The 21,276-nt window shown below is 46.3% G+C and overlaps 1 protein-coding gene across 1 annotated transcript in view; it reads left to right on the forward strand.

The window, feature by feature from the left end:
- FAM178B (family with sequence similarity 178 member B) overlaps positions 1-21,276 on the forward strand; it is a 235,287-nt gene that overhangs the window by 33,620 nt on the left and 180,391 nt on the right. Inside the window, exon 6 of the mRNA XM_060251835.1 lies at positions 11,375-11,456. Within this exon, the coding sequence (XP_060107818.1) occupies positions 11,375-11,456 (82 nt within the window). The remainder of the gene's footprint in view (positions 1-11,374; positions 11,457-21,276) is intronic.

The raw sequence follows: 21,276 nt of genomic DNA on the forward strand, positions 1-21,276 counted from the left end.
GTGAGGGTCATACAGCCCTCTCCTCTTCAGCTGGAAAGTCCCAGACAGTTGCCTGCCTGCCCAATTCTTGAACTTATACATGGAAGAGGATTTTCCAATCCTTTCTGTGGTGCTGAGTCTAGCTGCTGAATATTTTAAATGGTAATTTCAGGATTTGTAGCGTAGGGATAGGCAATTGGAGGCCCTGGGACATTTCTCTCTCCCCCCAGCCCAGCTTCTCCATCCCATCCAGCTAGCAGAGCTCCTGATCCCATGGACTACCCATTCTTTTCCTGTTTTCCCCCATCCCCATGCAAGCCAAGACTCAGGCAAAGGGCTCCTGAAATTGCTTCCTACAATGTACCCACCCAGAGGGTCTGTCAGTATTTGCCCCTTAGAGGTTGCAGGCAAAACTTGTGTGTGTCTTGGAGTGAGTGGCTGAACTGCAGGCTCTGCCAAAGCCTCTCTCTTTTGCTGCTCACATGAGGGAGGAAAGACCAAAGAGAGCCTTTTGCCAGTCCCATGGTTTCTGAGGATGACCCAGCATTTCAGCCATTGCTCAGTATAAGATACAAGCCCCTGTTTGAAGTCTAGTTGCACACCTATAGGGCCACTCATGCTGCTTTTGTGGGTTACCCGTGGCTTATTGTGTTGAGCTCCCACAATCCAAGTCTAAGCTGTGTAGATCCTCACACTGAGAGTTGCGAATCTAAATGCTTATTCTTTCTCTAGGAGCTTGTGGTGGCATACTTGGTCCCTTCTACCCATTTTATCCTCACAGCAATCTTGGGAGGTAGGAGAGGTGTGAGACATAACAGAGAGAGCGAGCAGAGGCCCACAGTCACACAGAGCCGGATTAACAATTAGGCCAAGTAAGCACTGCCCTATGGTCCCCATGCCTTTAGGGACCCCAGACTGGTCCCCCCCCCCCCCCGGTTTACCCTATGCTTGCAGCCCTCCCAGCCTGCACATGCAGCCAGCAACTGAGCCGTTGTTTGCCCGATTTGCCTGGTTGTTGCCAAATTTGCCTCTCTCTGCCTCTCCCCTACAGCTTTGTCAAAAGGATTTTTGAGAAAGTGGCTGCAATGGGGGCCGCAGGCAGTGGTGCGGGCACTCTGACTCTAATTTACAACCCCCCCCCTGAGATTTTGACTGCCTAGGGGCCTCCACAGGGTTTAATCCAGCGCAACAATGTGGAGATTTTAAATGGCATCTCCCCAGTTGCACTCTGGCGCCTTTACCACAATGCTGCTTTTCATATTTGCATGATAACCACAGGGAGGGCAATGATGGTGGTATCAGCTTCCTCCCCCCTCCAGTACCTGTTCCTGTAAACACTTCTGCTTAATACAGACGGCCTCTAAGACTGCCATTGGGGGTATAAAGTGCCATCAAGTTGCAGCCAATTTATGGCAACTTGTGGGGTTTTCAAGGCGATGGACAGAGGTGGTTTGCCATTGACTGTCTCTGCATAGCAACTTGGACTTCCTTGGTGGTCTTTTCCTCCAAATACAAATCTTAACTGATCCTGCATAGATTTTGAGATCTGATCAGATCAGGCTAGCCTGGATCATCCAGGTCAGTGCAAGATTGCCCTTAAAGATTATTGTTTTTTTACTAAATGATGGTCTGTTGACTAAATGACTAAATTTTTTACTAAAGGATGGTCTGTTGAGAAGGCCCTTTTCCAGTAGATCTGGTAAAAATCTCCCTGCATGTGAGAAACTCCAGGGAGGGGCTACGTTTTAATCACACGGGAAAATTTTGATGCAGGGGTGCTATCGAAAGTACAATCCCCCCACCCCTATGCTGTGTTTCGAATTGTACAGGCCTATGAGGACTGTGCCCTGTGTCTTTCTTCAATGTTTGAGCTAGCTCTGAGGCCCCTCTGGTGGTTTTCCTTCCACACTCTACATGTTACCATTGTAAGTAATAATTTCTGTAATACATTGGTGAGCAAGGAGCTTTGTAAGTTCGTGGCGTAGGTGTAATTTATGTGACTGCTGTGGGTTCATACATCTTGATCCAGAAGGTGCTGCAACAATGATTTTGCTTCACCTATACTACTTCAGGCAGGAAAAATTCCACCTGCTGTGCTGTGTATTGAGACTATTAACCTTAATGACTCAAGAGGTGAGCCACTGAGCACATGAGCGTTTTGCTTCTTCGATGGATCAATGTTAAGGCCTGGGAAGGGCTTGAGATTGGTCTCTGCATCTCTGGGAAAGGCAGCTGAATGCCAGCTTCGCACAAAGCTGCAAGAAGAGCGTACATGTGAGTTGTTTCCATGTGGAGACAATTCTCTACAGTGCCCTTGTTGACTTGCAGCAGCAAAGAGGGACCATAAGGACAAGGGGGGATTCTTTGTGTTTACCTAGCTCCTCCCTTATGTCCACCATTCCCCCCCCCCCACTAGCACCAGTAGGCTTTTTGCTGGCTTAAAAAAAAGTTGGTTGCTTGATGCATTACTATAGTGTTTGAAGGCTACAGCAATATATCCACAGCTGATTTTTAAAAAGCTTGCTGGCGAGGGTGGGGTGAACAGTGGGTGGGAGCAGAATCCAGGAAAAAGGTGCCAAATGGGGGCAAGGAGGTCCAGAAACTTGCAATTTCCCATCAGCACTGTGAGAAAAACCCTGTTTAAGTTTCAAGAAAGATGGTACTAAAGCATGTTTAGGAAACAACCGGGAAAGCATCAGTAGCTGAAAGGGGAGCAGCAGTATGACAAAATCATGCAGAATCTCTCATAAAAAGCACAGCAGTTTGGGAGGCCCGTGGTAACAATAAGTCTGTGTGGAAGCAGGCACTCACTCACTCACTGCCACTTAATGCAACGCGCAAAGTAGCTGGAAGGCAGGATGGGTAGCTGAGGGCTTATGAGAAGCTGAGGAGGGGTGAAGAGAATGAAATGGAAACAGCTATTATCTTACCATTAAGCCTGTCAACCAATTAAAGAATTTGTAGTTGATTAATCATCTGCATTTTAACTGATTTAACTTTTACATAAATTTAATTTTAATTTTTAATCCCTGATTTGAATTAAATTAATATTTAATTTGATTTGAACACATTAGCATATTACAAAAGCGTGATGATATAGATGCCTATTTTAAGATACCGAAGAAAGTCTGAGATAACTAACCTTTGAATAGGCAAAATCTCCAGCTCATTGATAAGAAGAACAAAAAACTGCCTTTAATGTCTCTGATACCGTTCCCAGCTTTGGTAACACAACAATTCCAAAATAGCCCGGAGAACAAACTAAGGGGACTCTTGACTCACATCCCCGCCCATGAAGATCGACCATCACGGGTTTAGATCGCTTTAGCTGATTAATGTTTAATTGGGTTTAAAAGTCCGGCCTTGCTTAAATTGTGAAAAATTTGGCACCATCTGTTGAAATTGCAGCAAGTTTGAAAACAAATGCTCTTCTTCACAGGAAGAAAAACTAACCTGTGGATCTCCTTGCCAATAGGAAATTGTGATGACCACTAGCAGCAATGATTTTAAACAGCAAGATGAGTGAGGAGCAGTCAGTCCCTTTGGTATTGTCATAAATCAGGTTATTATACAGTGGGTCAGAGCCAGTAAACCACAAAGATAGCAAGTGCATCTCCTTCCCCTGCAGCCTCCTATGCTCTCCCTCCTCCCCAAAGCTGCTTCAGCATTTTTGGATCCTAAGGAACAGAATGAGTTTGGGGGGAGGGCTGGGGCAAGAACTGGAAATTAGTAGAAATTCTTATCTATCTCTGTTTGCAGAAATGATGATTATGCAAGAGGGGATGATTTCTGCTAATTTTTCCTTCAGCTTCTCGTTCTGAGTTCCTCTCTGTTCCTGGTTCCTGACTCTCAGGAGCAGCTTAGTTGTGGGGGAGCCCCCTGTGCAGGAGCAGGGAGAGTTCATTGGCAATAACCCACTGTTAATATCCCTAGTTAATTTATTGCTGCTGTTGCAATCAGAGGTAGGGCAAGACTGCTGCCATGATGAGCTGATGAAGGACGCCCTTCAGGTGTCTGATAAGCCCATTGAGGAGGCCAGAAATAGGCCACTGGTCTGACTCAGCATGGCGTGGTGTGCATGGCCTGTGTGCTGATTTGGGAGGTTTCTTTGTCCAGAGAACGGTTTGATCTGGTTGGTCCTGTGTTCCATGGTTTGGTGGAACTCTAAATGGTGCTAAGGCATAATTATGGGCCTTCAGACTGTCAGAGGCGGCCCTGTCACGAGCCAGGTTGAGGGCAGCTCCTTCAGGTGGCAGAGTTGTGGTGCTGTTAAGGGAAGGCAGATGGGACACACATACAGCTGAGTCACATGGCACAATTCTCTACTGTTGTTTGAGTAGCTCTCATAAGTCCAGAAGGGCTCTGCTCTGGCTGCTAGGGTTGCCAGCTCCAGGTTGGGAAAAACCTGGAGATTTTGGGGGTGGAGCCCGAGGAGGGCAGGGTTTGGGGCATAATGCCATAGGATCCAACTTCCAAAGTGGCTGTTTTCTCCAGAGGAATTGATCTCTGTCACCTGGAGATCAGTTATAATAATGGGGGATCTCCAGCCACCACCTGGAGAATGACAACCTTACTAATGGGTCATCTGGTCCACTATCCCATTACCCATAGCATCTGACCTGTGGCTCCAGAAAACCTACAAGTGATGAGACAGAGGTCAAAGCCCCCCACTGTTGTTGCCACCGACAAACTGGCATTCAGAAATATACATGGAGGTTCCATTTGACAGGGATGCATCCACAAGTTAATTATGTGTTATGTGATTATGTACTTTGTTTTGTCTGTCCTAAACCTCCTGCCCAGTAGCTTGGGTGCCCCTGAGTCCCTGTAAAATTAAAATAAGGGGTAGGCTTCAGATACAGGTGAGATTTGAGTTGAGGATATCGCAACGTTACATCTATTACAGTTGTACATTTTAACGGAGCTCATGCAGGAGAACTTTCTGGGGAATTTGCCCTATACTTGTGGAGTGGAAGATGTCCTTTGAATCTTCGAGTTAGCCCTGCAGGCTTCTCCAGTAAAGCTGCCCTTGTGCCGGCTGGAGGACCTCAAAATGGAAGCAGTGACTTCTGTGAAAGGAAGTTTTTTCTCTCCCAGACCCCTGCAGGGATAGTAAACAGACCTCCAGGGAGAGGAAGTTATTAATGGGATTATTTGGGTTTAAAAAAAAGGGACATGGCTTGGAATTTGGGACTTTGTAGTATCCTTCATTCAACTTTATGTTGCCCCTGGGGAAGATGGTTGAGAAAATAATGATAAAAATGGAGATGATAGTAGCATTTGGATTTGGGTGTGTGCATGTTTAATGTATTTGCATTGATGGTTGCAGAAGAAAAAATGTCCCAAGGTTTTGGAAAGTGAAGCTGTTCATGTTATGACTTTGTAAACCCACCCACCCCCACCCCGTTTTCACATGTAAGACTAGCACGTCAGAGAAAACGCTGTCTCCCATTCTTCTCCCACGCTAGTATTCTATATGAAGAGAGTTTTATTCATGCTTGGGTGTGGGAAGAATGCTGACACGTGCCTCCATTCTCAGCCACCACTTGAAGTGATGCAAGCCAGGAAAAGCTTTGCTGTCAGTGCTGATTGTATTCCAGTTCTCTTTTAGTGGTGGGTTCCATCCTGACGTTCGCTGTGCTTGAACAAATACCAGGTTTAAGAGAATGCAAAATTCTATGTTCAAAGAGCTCAGATTCTGCTGCCAGCGGTCTTTAAGTCTGTCGTTGGGTTTTACTTAATTTGCATGCTTTTCTTCTGGCCCCATCAGGGGAAAGGGCCTTTCTTTCTTTTCTTTTCTTTTTTTGCAGAGTTTGTAGTGACTCAATCCAATTATTTGCAAGGGGAGACTTAAAGTTAGATGGTAGGTGGTTAGTTGCAAATAAGCATCTATGGAGCCTCTCTCTCTCTCTCGGCTTGGCTTCGCGAACGAAGATTTAAGAAGGGTGCAATAGTCCATGTTTGCTGCAGGCTCGCTGGTGGCTGACAAGACCAATGTGGGACAGGCAGGTCCGGCCACAGCGGCTGCAGGGAAAAGTCTGATTTAGGGTTGGTCCTGTAGCAGTGCGATTTTTCCTCAATCTCCTTTTGTCCTCAAGACCAGCTATGCGTGCGTTCTCAGAGGAAGAGACAGCCTGGTGGATGGTGTGCCTCCATGCTTTGCGATCTGAGGCTAGGTCAGACCACTGGTGATGGTTGATGTGACAGGTGCTAAGGGATTTCTTCAAGGAGTCCTTGTACCTCTTCTTTGGTGCCCCTCTATTTCGATGACCGGTGGAGAGTTCGCCATACAGGGCAATCTTGGGAAGGCGGTGGTTTTCCATCCTAGAAATATGCCCTGCCCAGCGCAGCTGCGTCTTCAACAGCAGTGCCTCAATGCTGGTAACCTCCGCCCGCTTGAGGACTTCAGTGTTGGTCACAAAGTCACTCCAGTGGATGTTGAGGATGGTGCGAAGGCAGCGCTGATGAAAGCGCTCGAGGAGTCACAGGTGATGACGGTATAAAACCCACAGGGAAAATGTAGAGGGTGTTAAGAGGAGAGCAGACTTCTAGATCTGCTGCTCAGTGCTATCCAAACTATAAGGACCAGACTATATATTGGGGCATCTCAGTCATGCCTCTGACTTTTGTTTTGCAAGATGCATGCATGGAGGCTGCAGACTAATGCTTGTTTCACACATGCAGGAGAATTATGTGGCAATGAAAGGTAGGATGGATCATACTACTTCAGATTGCGAGTGGTTGGTTTCAGCATTGTATATTCCTTCACTTAAAAAAGAACAACAACCAGGGCCGGATTAACAATTAGGCCAAGTAGGCACTGGCCTATGGCCCCCTCACGCCTTTAGGGGCCCTGGGTCGGCTTCCCCCTCAGTTCCCCCCTGCTTGCAGTCCTCCCAGTCTGAACATGCAGCCAGCAACTGAGCTGCTCTTTGCCCAATTTGCTTAGTCTGGCTGATGCTGGCGTCATCGCCAAGTTTGCCTCTCTCTGCTTCTCTCCCGCAGTTTTGTCAAAGGGGGCTTTTGAGAAGATTCCTGCAGGCTAAAGCAGGGGCAGCAGGGCAGATGCTCTGACTCAGAGATAATTTGCGAGGGGGCCCCAAGATTTTGACTGCCTCCACAGGGTTTAATCCGGCACTGACAACAACCTCCACACAAATAGAAATCCAGCCCAGCAGGGAGAATCACCTGTCTTTGCGCCTCTTCCCACCCCCCCTCCCCTTTGCAAGACATTTTTGACATAGGAGAAGGGATTCCAAACTGTGATCTTCGTGCTTGGGGCCTGAAGTTGGTATAAGCTGGTTTAGCACCACCTTAGCCTTCCACTCCTCCATTCTCTCGCATATCTAACCAGATCTAAAGAGAAAGACCCAATAGGGTCTAATTTTTTTCCTCCTGCTGAGCGAAGCAGTTCACATCTTGAGCAGAATATAACTGCTGTAAAATTAATATGGGCAGTGCAAGACCCCTTGCGGCTCCAGATTGCTGCTTAGTGGGGCTACTTGGGTTAATGAGCGGCCACTCACACAAACGGCTTAGATGGAACACCGTATCTTACCCCTTTCTCTCTGCTACAGGTCTCCCCCCATTTGCTTTTTTGTTGTGCAGAAGGGAAAAGGGTTAAGACATTTTCCTGCCCTGTGCTGGGTCTGTGGCTTTAGCAGGCATTTTGGATTTGCTCAGGACAAGCTATGCGCACCGGGGTTGTTGCTTGTTGTTCAGCTCAGAATGCTATTAATGTTTTCAGGTTTTCTGTTGAACAGCAGATAGAGCCCTCGCCCCCCTGATCTTGGAACAGATAGCTGCCATTTAGAGGATCATCACCATCTATTATTTATAGGGGTGCTGAAAGTATTTCACATTTTCTTTCAAAGCCTGGTTTGTGCCATGAATACAAAACCAGAACTCCAGATCCCTTGACCAAGGTCAGGTCAGCTTGAAACACAACTTGGATTGGACGGAGCACATTTTTACCTGGACTTTTACTTAATTTGAGCTGGTGGGGGCATGCTGGTGGCGACAGTCTCCAGGTGGGGGCAGGAGAACTCCCAGAATTACAACTGATCTCCAGGCAGTAACAATCAGTTCCTTTGGAGAAAATTGCTGCTTTGGAGGGCAGACTCTATGGCATTAAACCCCACTGGGGTCCCTCTCTAGGTCCCACCCCAAATCTCCAGGTATTCCCCGGTGAGAGCTGGCAACCCTAGCCCGCCCAGCTTGTTTCCAATCCAAGGGCTCAATTTAATATAGATGAGCTTGCCTCTGAATCTGTGCAGATACTTTGCTGCTAAGTATCTGCAGACTGGCCCCATTAGAGATTAAGGAAAGCTGTGATGCCTTTCTCATCACAAATTGACTGCCAAGAACATGGTAAATCATGTTACAATACAATGTATTCTTGTGCAAATCTTTCTACCATTCCATCAGGCCTTTGTTTAGTTCCTCTCCCTCTTTTGCTTTTTGAATTTCTTTTCCCCCTTCCCCCCCTTTTTTAACCAGTTTTATCTTTCATCCATTCATTGCTCTCTTTGTTCTGTTCCATACAACGTTTTTTTTATGGGGAAGGGGGAGTGTTCTGCTACAAAACCAGACAGCCAACTTAATAAGATTCATGTTGCCAACCTGCCAGGTCACCTCCATGTTAAAAAGGGAGCTGGGCCCACAGCACCTCTGCTCCTCCATGCCCCTTTATCCATTCATGAGCACACAAAAGCCACCCAAAACTGCTGCGTTGCTCCAGCTCCCCCTGTGCCTGGTGTAAAAATGGAGCCGTCTAATTGCTTGAGCCACACAGAAAGAGGCGCCCAGGTACTAAATTACAGGGTTAGAGCCATGCTGGCAGCCGAACAGGCCCAGTACAAAGGCAGCTAAGTGCTGCCTAATGAACCCAGCCAGATGTGTTTCACCACTGCAGCGGAGAAGCAAGCGAGTGTGAGGATGGCAGAGAGAAATAGTTGGATGCTCCTGAGGTCAGGCAGTGCAAGCTTAAGTGCTGTTTTGACTCTGACAGGTTGAAAAAGAGTCAAAGCAGAGCCTACGAAGGCTGATAAAAGAAGAGCTTACAGAGCATATCTTATCAGGGAGGGCTGAAGGAATCGGTTCCATTTGGCCTGAGGCAAAGGCAGCCAACCTCTGCACTGCAGACAGAGGTCTGGGGTTGGGCTGGGGAGTTCTTGAGGAAGGTTAGGCGGCAGCCTCAGGCAGTGGGTTTGGGGGCACCATTAGCGGCCACAGAGCAGATGGGCAAAGCTGACCCGGAGGGCACAATCTGTCAGGAAGTTATGTGTTCTGTGAACATGAGTTTTGCAAGGCCATGGTTGCTTTAAGTGTGACGGGGGGTGGCGAGCTCCAACTCTGTGCAACATAACGGATCTATTCATGGCAGTCCTTCCAAGGTGTTGTGATCCGAAGGGCTGATCTAAAGTGAGTACATTAAGTTGTTTGTTTTAAAGGTAAAGGTAGTCCCCTGTTCAAGTACCAGTCGTTTCTAACTCTGGGGTGATGTCATATGAACATATATGAACATATGAAGCTGCCTTATGCTGAATCAGACCCTTGGTCCATCAAAGTCAGTATTGTCTTCTCAGACTGGCAGCGGCTCTCCAGGGTCTCAAGCTGAGGTTTTTCACACCTATTTGCCTGGACCCTTTTTTGGAGATGGCAGGGATTGAACCTGGGACCTTCTGCTTCCCAAGCAGATGCTCTACCACTGAGCCACCATCCCTCCCCATGTCGCATCATGATGTTTTCATGGCAGACTTTTTGTTACAGGGTGGTTTGCCATTGCCTTCCCCAGTCATCTACACTTTCCCCCCATCAAGCTGGGCACTCATTTTTCTGACCTCAGAAGGATGGAAGGCTGAGTCGATCTTGAGCCGACTACTTGAACCCAGCTTCCACCAGGATTGAACTCGGGTAGTGAGCAGAGCTTGGACTGCAGTATTGCAGCTTTACCACTCTGCACCATGGGTGCATGAAGTTACCTTACACCAAATTAGAGCCTTGGTCCTTCTTGCTCAAGATTGTCTGCCTTACTTACATCAGCCTCCCAGGATCTCCAATACAATGAAGTCTTCTCTAGCATCTGCTGTCTGAGAACCTTTAAGTACAGATGCCAGGCCAAGGATTGGGAGAGGGCAAGAAAGTGTATATAACCTATATAAAACTGACCCCACAACAGGCCAAGGATGAGTGAGAGGAGCTTGCTCTGAGGTCTAGGGGAGCGCAGCCTCAGGGAGGAGTGAGGAGGAACATGGCCCAACCCCTTCCCATTCTGAGGCCTGGGGGAGCCATGTGGAAGGACTGCTGATGGGCAGCAGGTGGAGCTGGAGAGTGTGGAGCCTGGCACTGTGTTGGAGAATGCAGGCAGGAATTCTGCTGTGAGGCACCCACTTCCAGGCCTACCAACCCTGCCCAGCTGGACTAGCAGGCATTTTACCATTGCACAGGTAGACCAAGTAGAGACCCTGAACTCCTCCCTATCCTCCTGCCCCCAACTTTTGTTTTTCATACTGGGGAACCATAATTAGTAATCCCTGCCAAGAGAAAAAGACTTCAAAAAGCGAGGATGAGGGATGGATTCAGCCTTCCCTCTCTATTTTACAGTGTCTAAGCAAGACCTAAGTTGAGGGCTGCCACTTTCCCATCTAGCTGCACTGCGATAGCAGCATTCTGGATTTGTACTAGTTCTGGAACGTGGGATGGTCCCATTTTTAAAGTGGTCTCTCACATTAAAAAATTTTCTTTGTGCATAATAAGGTAGAATATCAGGGAGGTGACAGCACTGAACCTTTCCTCCTGAAGTGCTCATTTTCTACATGCAAGGAGAAATATTTCAAGCAATACGACACCCCACCCCAACTTCCTGTCCAAAGTTGTATCCTCCAGAAGTCTACCCCCTCATTCTGCATAATAGGTAAAAAGGCTCTCATCTCAAGGCTACTCACAGCCAAATGTGTGAATTGATTGTACTGGAAAGTCTTACCTGCAAGGTGACATGTGACAAGGCAGCTCTATTTGTGGCTATGGGCCTGAGGTGGCCCCTCCATACTTATAGCAGGCCATCCCTTGAGGTTGTAGCCATCAAGAGAGAATACTATTTAGCATTTATATAGTCTGGTTCATGCATTCCAAAGCACTTCACAGACATGATTTCTTACAACAGTCCTGAAAGGTAGGCCACTCTTACTTCCTCTTTATTTTGGAGTGAAGAGTGGGGAGCTCAGGCTGCAAAAGAATGGTGTTTCTAAGGTCACGTGCAGTAGGAAATGAGATACGAATTCCCTGTTCACAATTCATGATCTTAGATCCTACGCTGTACCTGGAAGATTCAGCATGGAGCATTTACTAGCCATGCTGCCTGCTCCACTGATACTCTTGTTGTCTCTCTTTGCAGCTGATGTCTTTAAACTCGGAAGTCTCTGCAGATGCTTTCCAAGCCCTCTGGGAAATCACCACTCATCAGCTCGCCTCTAATGGTCAGTGTGAGGGTTGTTGTGAAGGGACATTGTGGGAGGAGAGGACAGTTGGGTGTGAAGGCGGAGAAGTGCTATATTAACAAGGAGGTGTTGGACTAATGTAGGCAACTCAGTAGTTTTCTAAAAGAAGTCTACTCCATTTCACCCTGTTCTGGAGACAGAACATAGGCTGAATTCTCATGTTCCACATCAAGCACTTTTCAGTTTTTCATGCACTGTGCATATGTGAAAAATGGCCTGTTGTAAATGTATTTATTTACCTACATTATTGATAGTCTGCCTTTCTCACAGGGACTCAATGATTTCAGTACAATCAACAAAATGGGACATTCAGTAACCATTTTTTTTAGGATTTTAGAAGTCTGGAACTACCAGAAGGAACTGACGCACAGCATAAGTATTTACATGATACATTAAGAGGTAAAAAAAAAAATACATAATAGGATCCTACTTGCAATAAGCTACACGTAACAGTATAGACCAGCATGGCTGATGGCTGGGGCTGATGGGAGTTGTAGGCAAAAAACATCTGGAGAGCTACCGTTGGCCACCCCGGTATAGACCAGAGTCCCAATTATTAAAGTAAGTTTATGAACCATTTTGTACAGCACAACTCTATTACCTGGGCAGAAAAGCCCTCTTGAATAGTTCAGGTTTGCATAGTTTTCAGAAGGCCTTCCTAACCTCACACAGAATGCATGTGGACAGGCAGTTTTTGACTTTACTAATTTGCAGGCTGGCACCTGCAGAAGCCCCTGTTGAAATGTGCTTGTACTCAGGTTCTGAATCCATTGATGAGCATGCAGCATAACTGGGAATGGCTGTGGCTCATTGGTAGACCCTCTGTTTGGCATGCAGAAGGTTGCAGGTTCAATCCCCAGCTTCTCCAGGCAAAAAACTCTTACAGTAGGAGATGTGAAATCTCTGTACCTGAAACCCTGAAGAGCTGCTGCCAGAGTAGACAGGACTGACCTTAATAGACGAGTGGTTTGACTCAGTATAATGCAGTTTCATACGTTCACAGTAGATTTGCAGTTGCATTTCTTCCTTGTGAGGTTATGGTGTATTTCTCTTTTCAAGATGTGTGCCTCTCACTTTTCCTCTTCTAACACAGCTCCTTGTTTCTCTTGAAATTATGTATTGCTTAATTCAAGCAGGATGTGTGCCTTTAAAATCCAGTTTATGGGAAATTCATTGACATCTCCAGGTTTAAGGGGAGGGGCAGATGATTAGTACTTTATGTGAGCAGAAGGCTCAAATGACAGGGAAATGTGGGTTGCCATTCAGTGTCTGTGTGGGCAGCCACAGACGAGAAAGATTTCTGATATGGCGTTAGATGTTTTACGTTTCTCTCCCCACACACTCTGCCGTTTCTAGGGTATTTGCTTACTTTAATTTGTGTCTCATCTGTGCTCTGGCTGCCTGTTCGATCTCTCCTCCTCCTCCCAGCTTTGAGGGAGAAAACTTCAAACAGAAATAGACATCTAAGTCGGCACCAGAGATGAGGAAATCTTAATCTTCTGTTTGCAGCATCCTCATCTTCTTCTCCATGGCAATTAACTGCGGAGCTGCAAACAAAGATGAGGCTTCCAGGTGGGGAAGGAACAGTGGGAGCCAAGGAGGTTCTAAATACCTGAGATTTTGCTTTCATGCAGATGTCAGTGTTAAGGAGGAAAGAGAAAGATATAGCAAAATAAGAGGGTGCAATTTTTTATCGGGCCAGTGGGCTTTGTCCTAGAAGCTTTCAATCCACCTAAACATTCGTAGGGCTCAATTACATAATACGCCAAAACCAGGTCGAGTCATGGGTGCTCAAGCATACCCACAATCAGATGTACATCAGGGGAACTCACCCTTAAAAGCACTGATTTGGTGCTTCAAGGGGGTTCTGCAAGGGATAGAAGAAGTTTCCAGTATCGGTCCAGCCCAGTTTTTGCCAGAGAAACAGGGCGAAAGCCCCCCTCCCAAGCTTCCACTGGCAGAAACCTGGCAGGACAGAAACTAAAAGCTCCTTCTCCCGCTGATGTTCCTGTTTTGTTTTGTTTTGTTTCTGTTTCAAGAACTCTACCCCTTAATCATCATCACATTTCCACCTTCCTGCTGCCAACACAATTTGTTCATATCTATTTAACAAATTTTTATTCTGCTTCTCCAGGGAACCTGCTCAAGGCAGTTTACAAAAAAAAAATAATAATATAAAAGTTGTTAATTAAAATTGAATATTAAATTCAGCATTAAAAACCCAGCCACAGCATAAAGATGTAGCCTACTAAGTAGCTTAAAATACCAGTTTTCGGACCTAAAACATACTAAAAAGATACCCTTAATTAAAAGCCTAGATGAACAAGCCTGAGCGTGTTCTACGGGAAGAGCAAGCTGTAAATTGAATAAAATAAATAAAATATTTCAGGGGCCAGGCAGTATAGTTGCCTGGCAAACCTCAAGGGTAAGAGCATTTCCTAGGAGAGATGCCACTACTGAAAAGGCCCAGTTTATGGTTACCTGTGAACACAGGGGCACTGAGAACAGGGCTTGTAAGGCAGATCTTATCCGGTGGGCTGGGCAATGTGGCAGGAGGCAGTTATTCAAGTATTCTTTATAGTAATCTAACTGGTATATAAACAGAGCATGGTTCACTGGAGTGGCTGTTTGGGATGGGCACAAACTAGAAAAAATGTGGTTCATATCAGTTAATAGTTTGGGGCTGAACCATGAACTGAACTGGGAGGATAATTCATGAACTGAACTGGTTTGTGGCTCCACAAATCCTGTTGAAAGGGACCACAGTCCCTTTAAACAGTGTTTGCAGAAAGCACAACAAACAGGTGAGTAGCTGGGTGCCCCCTGCCACTCAACTGTTTAGCGCTTTCTTATGCAGTCCCTTTAAAGTCCCTTCTCTACCACTCAGATGTTCGTGTGGCTTTTGCAGGGAACAGAAAGCAAGAATTTAAAGGGACTTGGAGTCTCTTTAAACTCCTGTTTTCTGTTCTATGCATGAATCTCCAGCAACTGCTTTAAAAGTTAATGGAAGTTCCTGACAGTAGACCTATCACAAACTTCAGATCACAAACTAAGAACAGGGCAGAATTCATGATACATTTTGCTTCATGGTTCAGTTCTTGCCCCTCCCTAATGGCCATAGCTGCTGTATCAGCCAAAGCTGATAAAAGGCACTGTGTACCACAGTAGAGATCTGGGCCTTCAACTCAAGGCCTGGATCCAGCAATATTCTCAAGTTGTGCTACTTCAGGGGAAATGCAACCACCTGCTACTTCAGGGGAAGTGCAGTCACCTCAAGGGCAGGCTGACTCCTCAATTCTTGAGCAGCGTTATCACTAGCCATTAACACCTCAGTCTTGTCTGAATTGAGCTTTGGTTTGTTGACCCTCATCCATCCTATTACTGTCTCCACACACCTGTTTGAGATGTTCACAGACCCACCTGAATCAGCTGTTAAGAAGAAGCAGAGCAGGGCATCATTCCCTGATGATCTTTCCCAACGATTTCATGTAGATGTTAAACTGCACAGAGAACAAAATGGAACCCTCAGAACTCTCTCAGCATAAATGTCATGAGGTAGAGCAGCAACACTTTTCTGGAGCTAGCCAATCAAATAAGAATGGAACCACCAAAGCACAGTACTCCCCACTTGGCCAGCCTCTCCAGGAGGATATCATGATCAGCAGTACAGAACAATTCAAGAATGTCCAGCAAAATCCACAAGGACACACTTCCTCCATCACTCTCTTGTTGAAAACTATAACTCAGGGCAACTGAGGCCGTTTCCATCCCAAACTCAGACCTGAATCCAGATTGATGCACTTTTGCCTGTAGATGTTGGTCCAGAACGTCACCAACTTCTCTTAACACAACATCAACAGGCTGTCCTCAAGTGAATCAGAGGGAGGGAATGAACTCAGCTGGATGGGCCGGTGCCCTGGCAGAACTTCACAGCATCTTCTGTTTCCATTTCCTTTGATGCCACCTGTTATCGCTCTCCCTCTATCTTGCCTTTCTCCAAACCACTGGCGATGTCTTTTAACTCTCTATCCCCTTTGAGGGCCTCCACTATAGGATTTGGTGTCCCCTTCCGGCTGGCTGCAGCTGCTGCCAGAGGTGAACTTGCTCACTTACAAAGCCCTGTTGATAAAAGAACTTGAGTGTGCAGGCAGCCTCTGGCAGCAGCTGTCTGTAGGTAGGGGGATCAGGTTTTGGTTTTAATGAAGTAGCTGAGGCCACTCACATGGGGCAGGGGGTATGACTGCAGCTTCTGTTCCACCGCTCACAGTATGGCCTGAGGTATCCAGAGCAGATCTCCTTTGTCCTGACTCAGTTTTTTTTTTGCTGGATGCATCATATTCCAGTGCATCCCTCATGAGTCACTTAGGAGCACATGGTCACCCTTGGCTTTTCATCTACAGCATGAGCCCAGCTTCAGCCCAGCTGCACAGTTTGCCTTGGACATGTAAATGCCTGCATATGAAAAACAAGATCAGCTGTCAATCAAGACCATCTCCCTGGCCAGTTTTCTTTTTCATTTTAATTAAATGCTCATTTAAACATTTTTACCTACCTTTCTTTAAAAACAGTCACAGAACTGTGCTTGTGATTGACATATATATATATACACACACACACACACACACACATGTGCTTGTATAGGTACTGGTGAGCATCATATGAATACAAAAAAGGCAAGTGCTAAACTAATCCAGCATCCAGTTGCTGAAACTGGGCCAGCCTGATCCCTCTAGGAAGCCCACACACAGGGTAGGAAGGCAGCTGCCGCCCTCTTTGTTTGATCTCACCACCTACAACTGGATTCCAGAGCTGCACTGCCTCCGAGCGTGGAGTTTCCTTGTAGCCAGAATGGTTAATAGCTATTAATGGGTCTCTCTTCCATAGCTTTTTTTTAGTCCTCTTTTAACACCATCTAGGTTTATGGCTCCCGCTATGTCTTCTGACATTGCATATATTAATCTGACATTAATGTGAAATGTACTTTCTTTTGTGTGCCCTAAATCTACTGCTCATCAATTTCACTGAGTGATCCTGAGTTCTAGTGTGGTGGCGGGGGTGGGGCTGGGGGGTGAGTTCTCTCTGTACTTTTTCTCGCTACGAGTTATAATTTTATAAATCACCATCATGTCTCTCCTCCTCTTAGTTGTCTTCTTTCTAAAGTAAAAATTACCCAAACACTTTAGCTCCTGATAAAGTACTCAGACTCTTTCGTCAGCCTGAGTTGCTTCTCCAAGGATACAATTCTCCATGTAATTCTCATTGATACTGTAAATGCAGAGACATTCACCACAGCAATGGAGCATCCACAAAGAACTTTCCCGTTTCCTTGCCTCAGATCTTCATGACTACCATTTCCTGCCTGCAGCTGAAATGCTTTCTTCAGGCTTTTAAAAAATCATACCTAGAGTAATGTGACATTAAAACAATATAATTAGCCATATAACTATATAACATAATTAATGCACCAATGCCTAGGTTTCATTTTTAAAAGAAAGCAAGCCTTTAGCCCTTTTCGTTGCAGAGATATAAGGGGAAATGGACATGTTGCAATAGTCTATTTCTAGTTGTTAAAAGATCTTTGCTGTGAGAGGAGAAATGGTGTCCACAGGAACCCAGGAAAAAAGGGCTGCCAATTAAATCCATGATCACCCTTTTCTGCACCTTTTCCAGGTCTGCAGTATCGTTTTAGAAATAGGATGACAGTCATTATTTCAAATGGAGTTGCATCTTCCATGTATTTGAAGGTGTTATGGTACTGGCCTTTCCCCCAATTCCATTAAATTATTTTCAGCCTCTTAGTACTGTACTGTTGCTAGCCAGTCAGCACTGTGCAAGCATGCTTTTCTCTATTTAAATTGTAAAAGCTGCAGAAGAGGATTTTTCAGCATACACCACTGGAAAGAATGTGCCTCTGGAACAGGGCAGGTGCTTCCCAATCCCGCTGCCCTCCTTCCCCACCACAGTGACCTAAAAATGTTGCATTTATCTTCATCTCATCTTGCTCAGCTTATGTAGATTTACTGTTTCTCTTGTGCTCTGGATCTGTGCAGTGTGGCTCAAAGCTTTGTTCTGTAGGAATGAAAGCAGGGGGTTGGGTCCACTGGAGGATTTCAAGCAGAAGAGGGCCCAGGAATTCTTGCCCATTTCCCCTCGCTCTTCATTCTTTCAGTTCCCTTCATGCTGTTCCTGGAAGTCCTCTATCTCCCAGAAGCAGCATTTGGAAGTGGGGGGAGTTTGGGGCTGCAGCTAGGAAGGGGTAGAAAATCATACTGTGCTATTGCAGATCCCTTCTGTCAGGAATCTAACCGCTGAATCCAAGCCAAGGCCTTCCCTGCACTGGCCAACATTTCCTTGCTCTGGGTTGCCTACCTTCTCTGTTTCCCTGATCCAGTTTGCTTGTTCTCCCTGCATTTCAGCCAACGTGCGCCTCTGTTGGTTGTTTCAGTGGGAAAACAAGTGAGTTCTTTTGTCACTTTGTGCCAGCATTACAGATACATTAGAAGACTTGCAGTCTGCCAATGTCTTGCCATGTGTGGCCTGAACAGAAGATGGCCTCTTTCTGTAACCTCAGTTTCTCTTTCTATCAAACGTGTGGTGGGACACGCTGTACCATGAGTGCCAAGTGAGAGCAGGGTACACTTGTTCTTCCCATGGACGCCCCCAGTGTGGAACACTGCTGAAGTACAGGAGCCAGCATAGTAGGTGAGCCAAAGCAGGAAGGAGGGAACAGAGAGGCCACAAGCTCCTTTGCAGAGGAAAGGGAACATCTGGCATGAATCAGAACAAGGGAGGTGATAGAGCAAGGGACATTAATAGGTTTGAATGAGGATTGGACAAGGTCAGAAGCTGGGGGGGTGGAGTCAGGATGAAGGAAGGGAAGGGTGGGGATGGGGCAGCAGAAACTGTAGCAGCTTCCTTCCTCAGCATCTGCAGGCCAGATGATCCCCCAAGTGTGTATGTGGGGGGGGGGAATAGTTGACAGAATCCTACAGGATCCAACAGAGAGAGGCTACTGCTGAACTTTCACACCATCTGTGGGACATGGTCCTTTTAAGATTCATTTATAAAGTGAAATCTAAAATAGGTGAAGACAAATGCAGGCAACCTATTGCCAGCAGACTGTGCAAGGTCCTTTTGGGTGGCTCCCAGAGAACGACTCGTGTGGCTCCTGAGAACAGGAAATGCAAACACAGCTGCAGCTCCTTTCTTGTTCAGAATAGATTTTGTGCGTCAGGAGTTCGTCCGTCTCCAGGCGAGGAAGGCGTAGAAGTTGTATCCTGGACAAGATGGAGGAGAAGTGGCATAAGAGGAAATGAAAAGCTTCTTCACATCATTGCCATCTCCAGAGCACCTCTGTGGGACATCCTTGAAATGAGTCCACTCACTAACCATTTCAGATAACTTCTTTCCTTCTCTTTGGATTCTTTGCCCATCCCCACTCTAGCATATGCTTCCAGTCATGTTAAAGAAAATAAAATAAAAAGCTGCCCTCCTGCAGCAAGGCTATTTCCTGATCTTTTTCGTTATGTGGGAACAGGGAGTCAGCGCCACCGCTGTTGCGGGGGGTGGGGGTGGTGGTGGTCTCTGTTCAAACAAAATGCCTGGAAGCATTCTCTCTGCATCAATGCCCTGTCCAAAGCAGAGGCGGTGCCACCTGGAGTGGTGATGAGGTGACTGTCTCAGATGGAACCATTCAGGGTGAGAGAGCAGGAGGCAGACAAGTTTAATCCTGGGCCCAAAAATCCCTAGGGAAGCTCCTCTGTGCTACTTCCATGAACAGGCGCTGTGTATAGGAGTCCCCCGCCCCCGACCTGAAGGCACCATTGTCACACAGCCACAGTGAGGATCATCTTTACCATCAGTGCCCAGAGGCATTGCCTATCCTAATGAGAAGTGGAGGGGGAAGCATCAGCTGCTAGCAGATGTGAAAGCAGCCAGGAGATGCAGGGGCCTGATGATTTTGTCAGGTGATGTTGTGTTTTCTTCTGTTTGTGCTTCTGCTCTTTGGTTTCAGGAAAGTGGCTTCTTTTTCAGCATAGTTAAAAGCTATGGAGGTGTGGGTGGGCACATTTACTGAGCTCAGCTTTTCTGGATTTCATAAACTTCACCATGGGGCTATTGTGCTGGTACTGGAAGAAGTACACAAGCAATAAACATTTGGAAAGTAGTGGCTTAGCACAGATGGTGAAGTTACTAAGAGACAGCCAGCTTAGCTCAGGAACCACCTGTGTAGAGACCAAGCCAGGTTCCATGTGGACATGAAGGCTTGAGGCAAATCTGAGACATCATTGAAGGGGCAGCAAGTCTGGGGTAAATATGGTCCCAAATATGCCAATCTTGGGTCCTTTTTTCACTAACTCTTAGGTTTGTGGGGTCATGCATTTCCAGTGCTAATAGGCTTTTTAGAGTAGTTGCTGTGTAGGGGAGCATAACACAGATGGAGTTCAAGGAGTTAAGGTTCCAGCAAGGATAGAAAAATAATGTACCTGCAGTTTGGGAAGGACAAAGGGGCTATCCATTCAGGAGAGAGAGTGCTCTTCATGCACCCATGAGGGTGCATGATAATGATGATGATATTGGATTTATATCCCACCCTTCACTCTGATTCTCAGAGTCTCAGAGCATCTTACAATCTCCTTTTACCTTCCTCCCTGACATCAAACACCTGTGAGGTAGGTGGCGCTGAGAGAGCTCTCACGGAAGCTGCCCTTTCAAAGACAACTGAGAGAGCTATGCCTGACCCAAGGGCATTCTAGCAGCTGCAAGCGGAGAAGTGAAAAATCAAACCCAGTTCTCCCAGATAAGAGTCTGTGCACTTAACCACTACACCAAACTGGCTTGACACCACCACCAGCTAGACTGGGACTGGTTGGTATTTGCCACAACCATGGGAGGTCATGACATCCTGAGACAGAGATGGGCCCCAATGATAGCAAATCCAGCTGCTGGGGCAGACCTTAAAAGAAGTAGCCAGGAGGGACCTGGGGCTGGAATAGGGTGGAGCGAGGGCATGACCGGAGAAATGGTAATGGCATAATTCCACAGAGGGAGTGAAGTAACTTTGCAGCCCAGGGGAAGGAGTGGCTCGATAGATAGATAGATAGATAGATAGATAGATAGATAGATAGATAGATAGATAGATAGATAGATAGATAGATAGATAAATTTATTGTCGTTGTTCTCAAAAAAGAAAATGAGAGCAACGAAATGAGGTGCTCTTCCACAAACATACCAACACATCAACACCCCCCCCAAAGGACATATACATAGACCATTTAAATGCATCTGAAAACAAATAACCATTCATAACCCTGCATTTAGCCTAACCACGGCACTTGGGTAGAAGCTGCCCTTGAATCTATTTGTCTTAGCCTTCAACACTCTATATCGCCTGCCTGACGGTAAGATCTCAAATAGCAAGTGGCCCGGATGTGAAGGGTCCCTTAAGATCATTTGTATCTTCCTTTTACATCCCATATTATACAGATCCACCAATGAGGGGAGAGAACATCCACAAATCTTCACCAGAGGATAAGGCAACAGAGAATTCCAAGAACACATGCCAGCCTCTTTAATGTTTCCTTGGGACATAGGGTTGTCAACCTCCAAGTGGGGCCTGAAGTTCTCCCAGAATTACAGCTTATTTCCAGACTATAGACATTAGTTCCCCTGGAGGAAATGGGAGCTTTAGTCAATGAACACAGTAGAATCCTCTGTCTGCTGAATTTCTTCCCCTCTTCAAAATCTGCCTTCCCCAAGCACCATCCTCTGATCTCCAGGAACTGCCAAGCTGGAGCTG

Source organism: Heteronotia binoei, chromosome 12 (assembly GCF_032191835.1).
Source record: "Heteronotia binoei isolate CCM8104 ecotype False Entrance Well chromosome 12, APGP_CSIRO_Hbin_v1, whole genome shotgun sequence".
Lineage (NCBI taxonomy): Eukaryota > Metazoa > Chordata > Lepidosauria > Squamata > Gekkonidae > Heteronotia > Heteronotia binoei.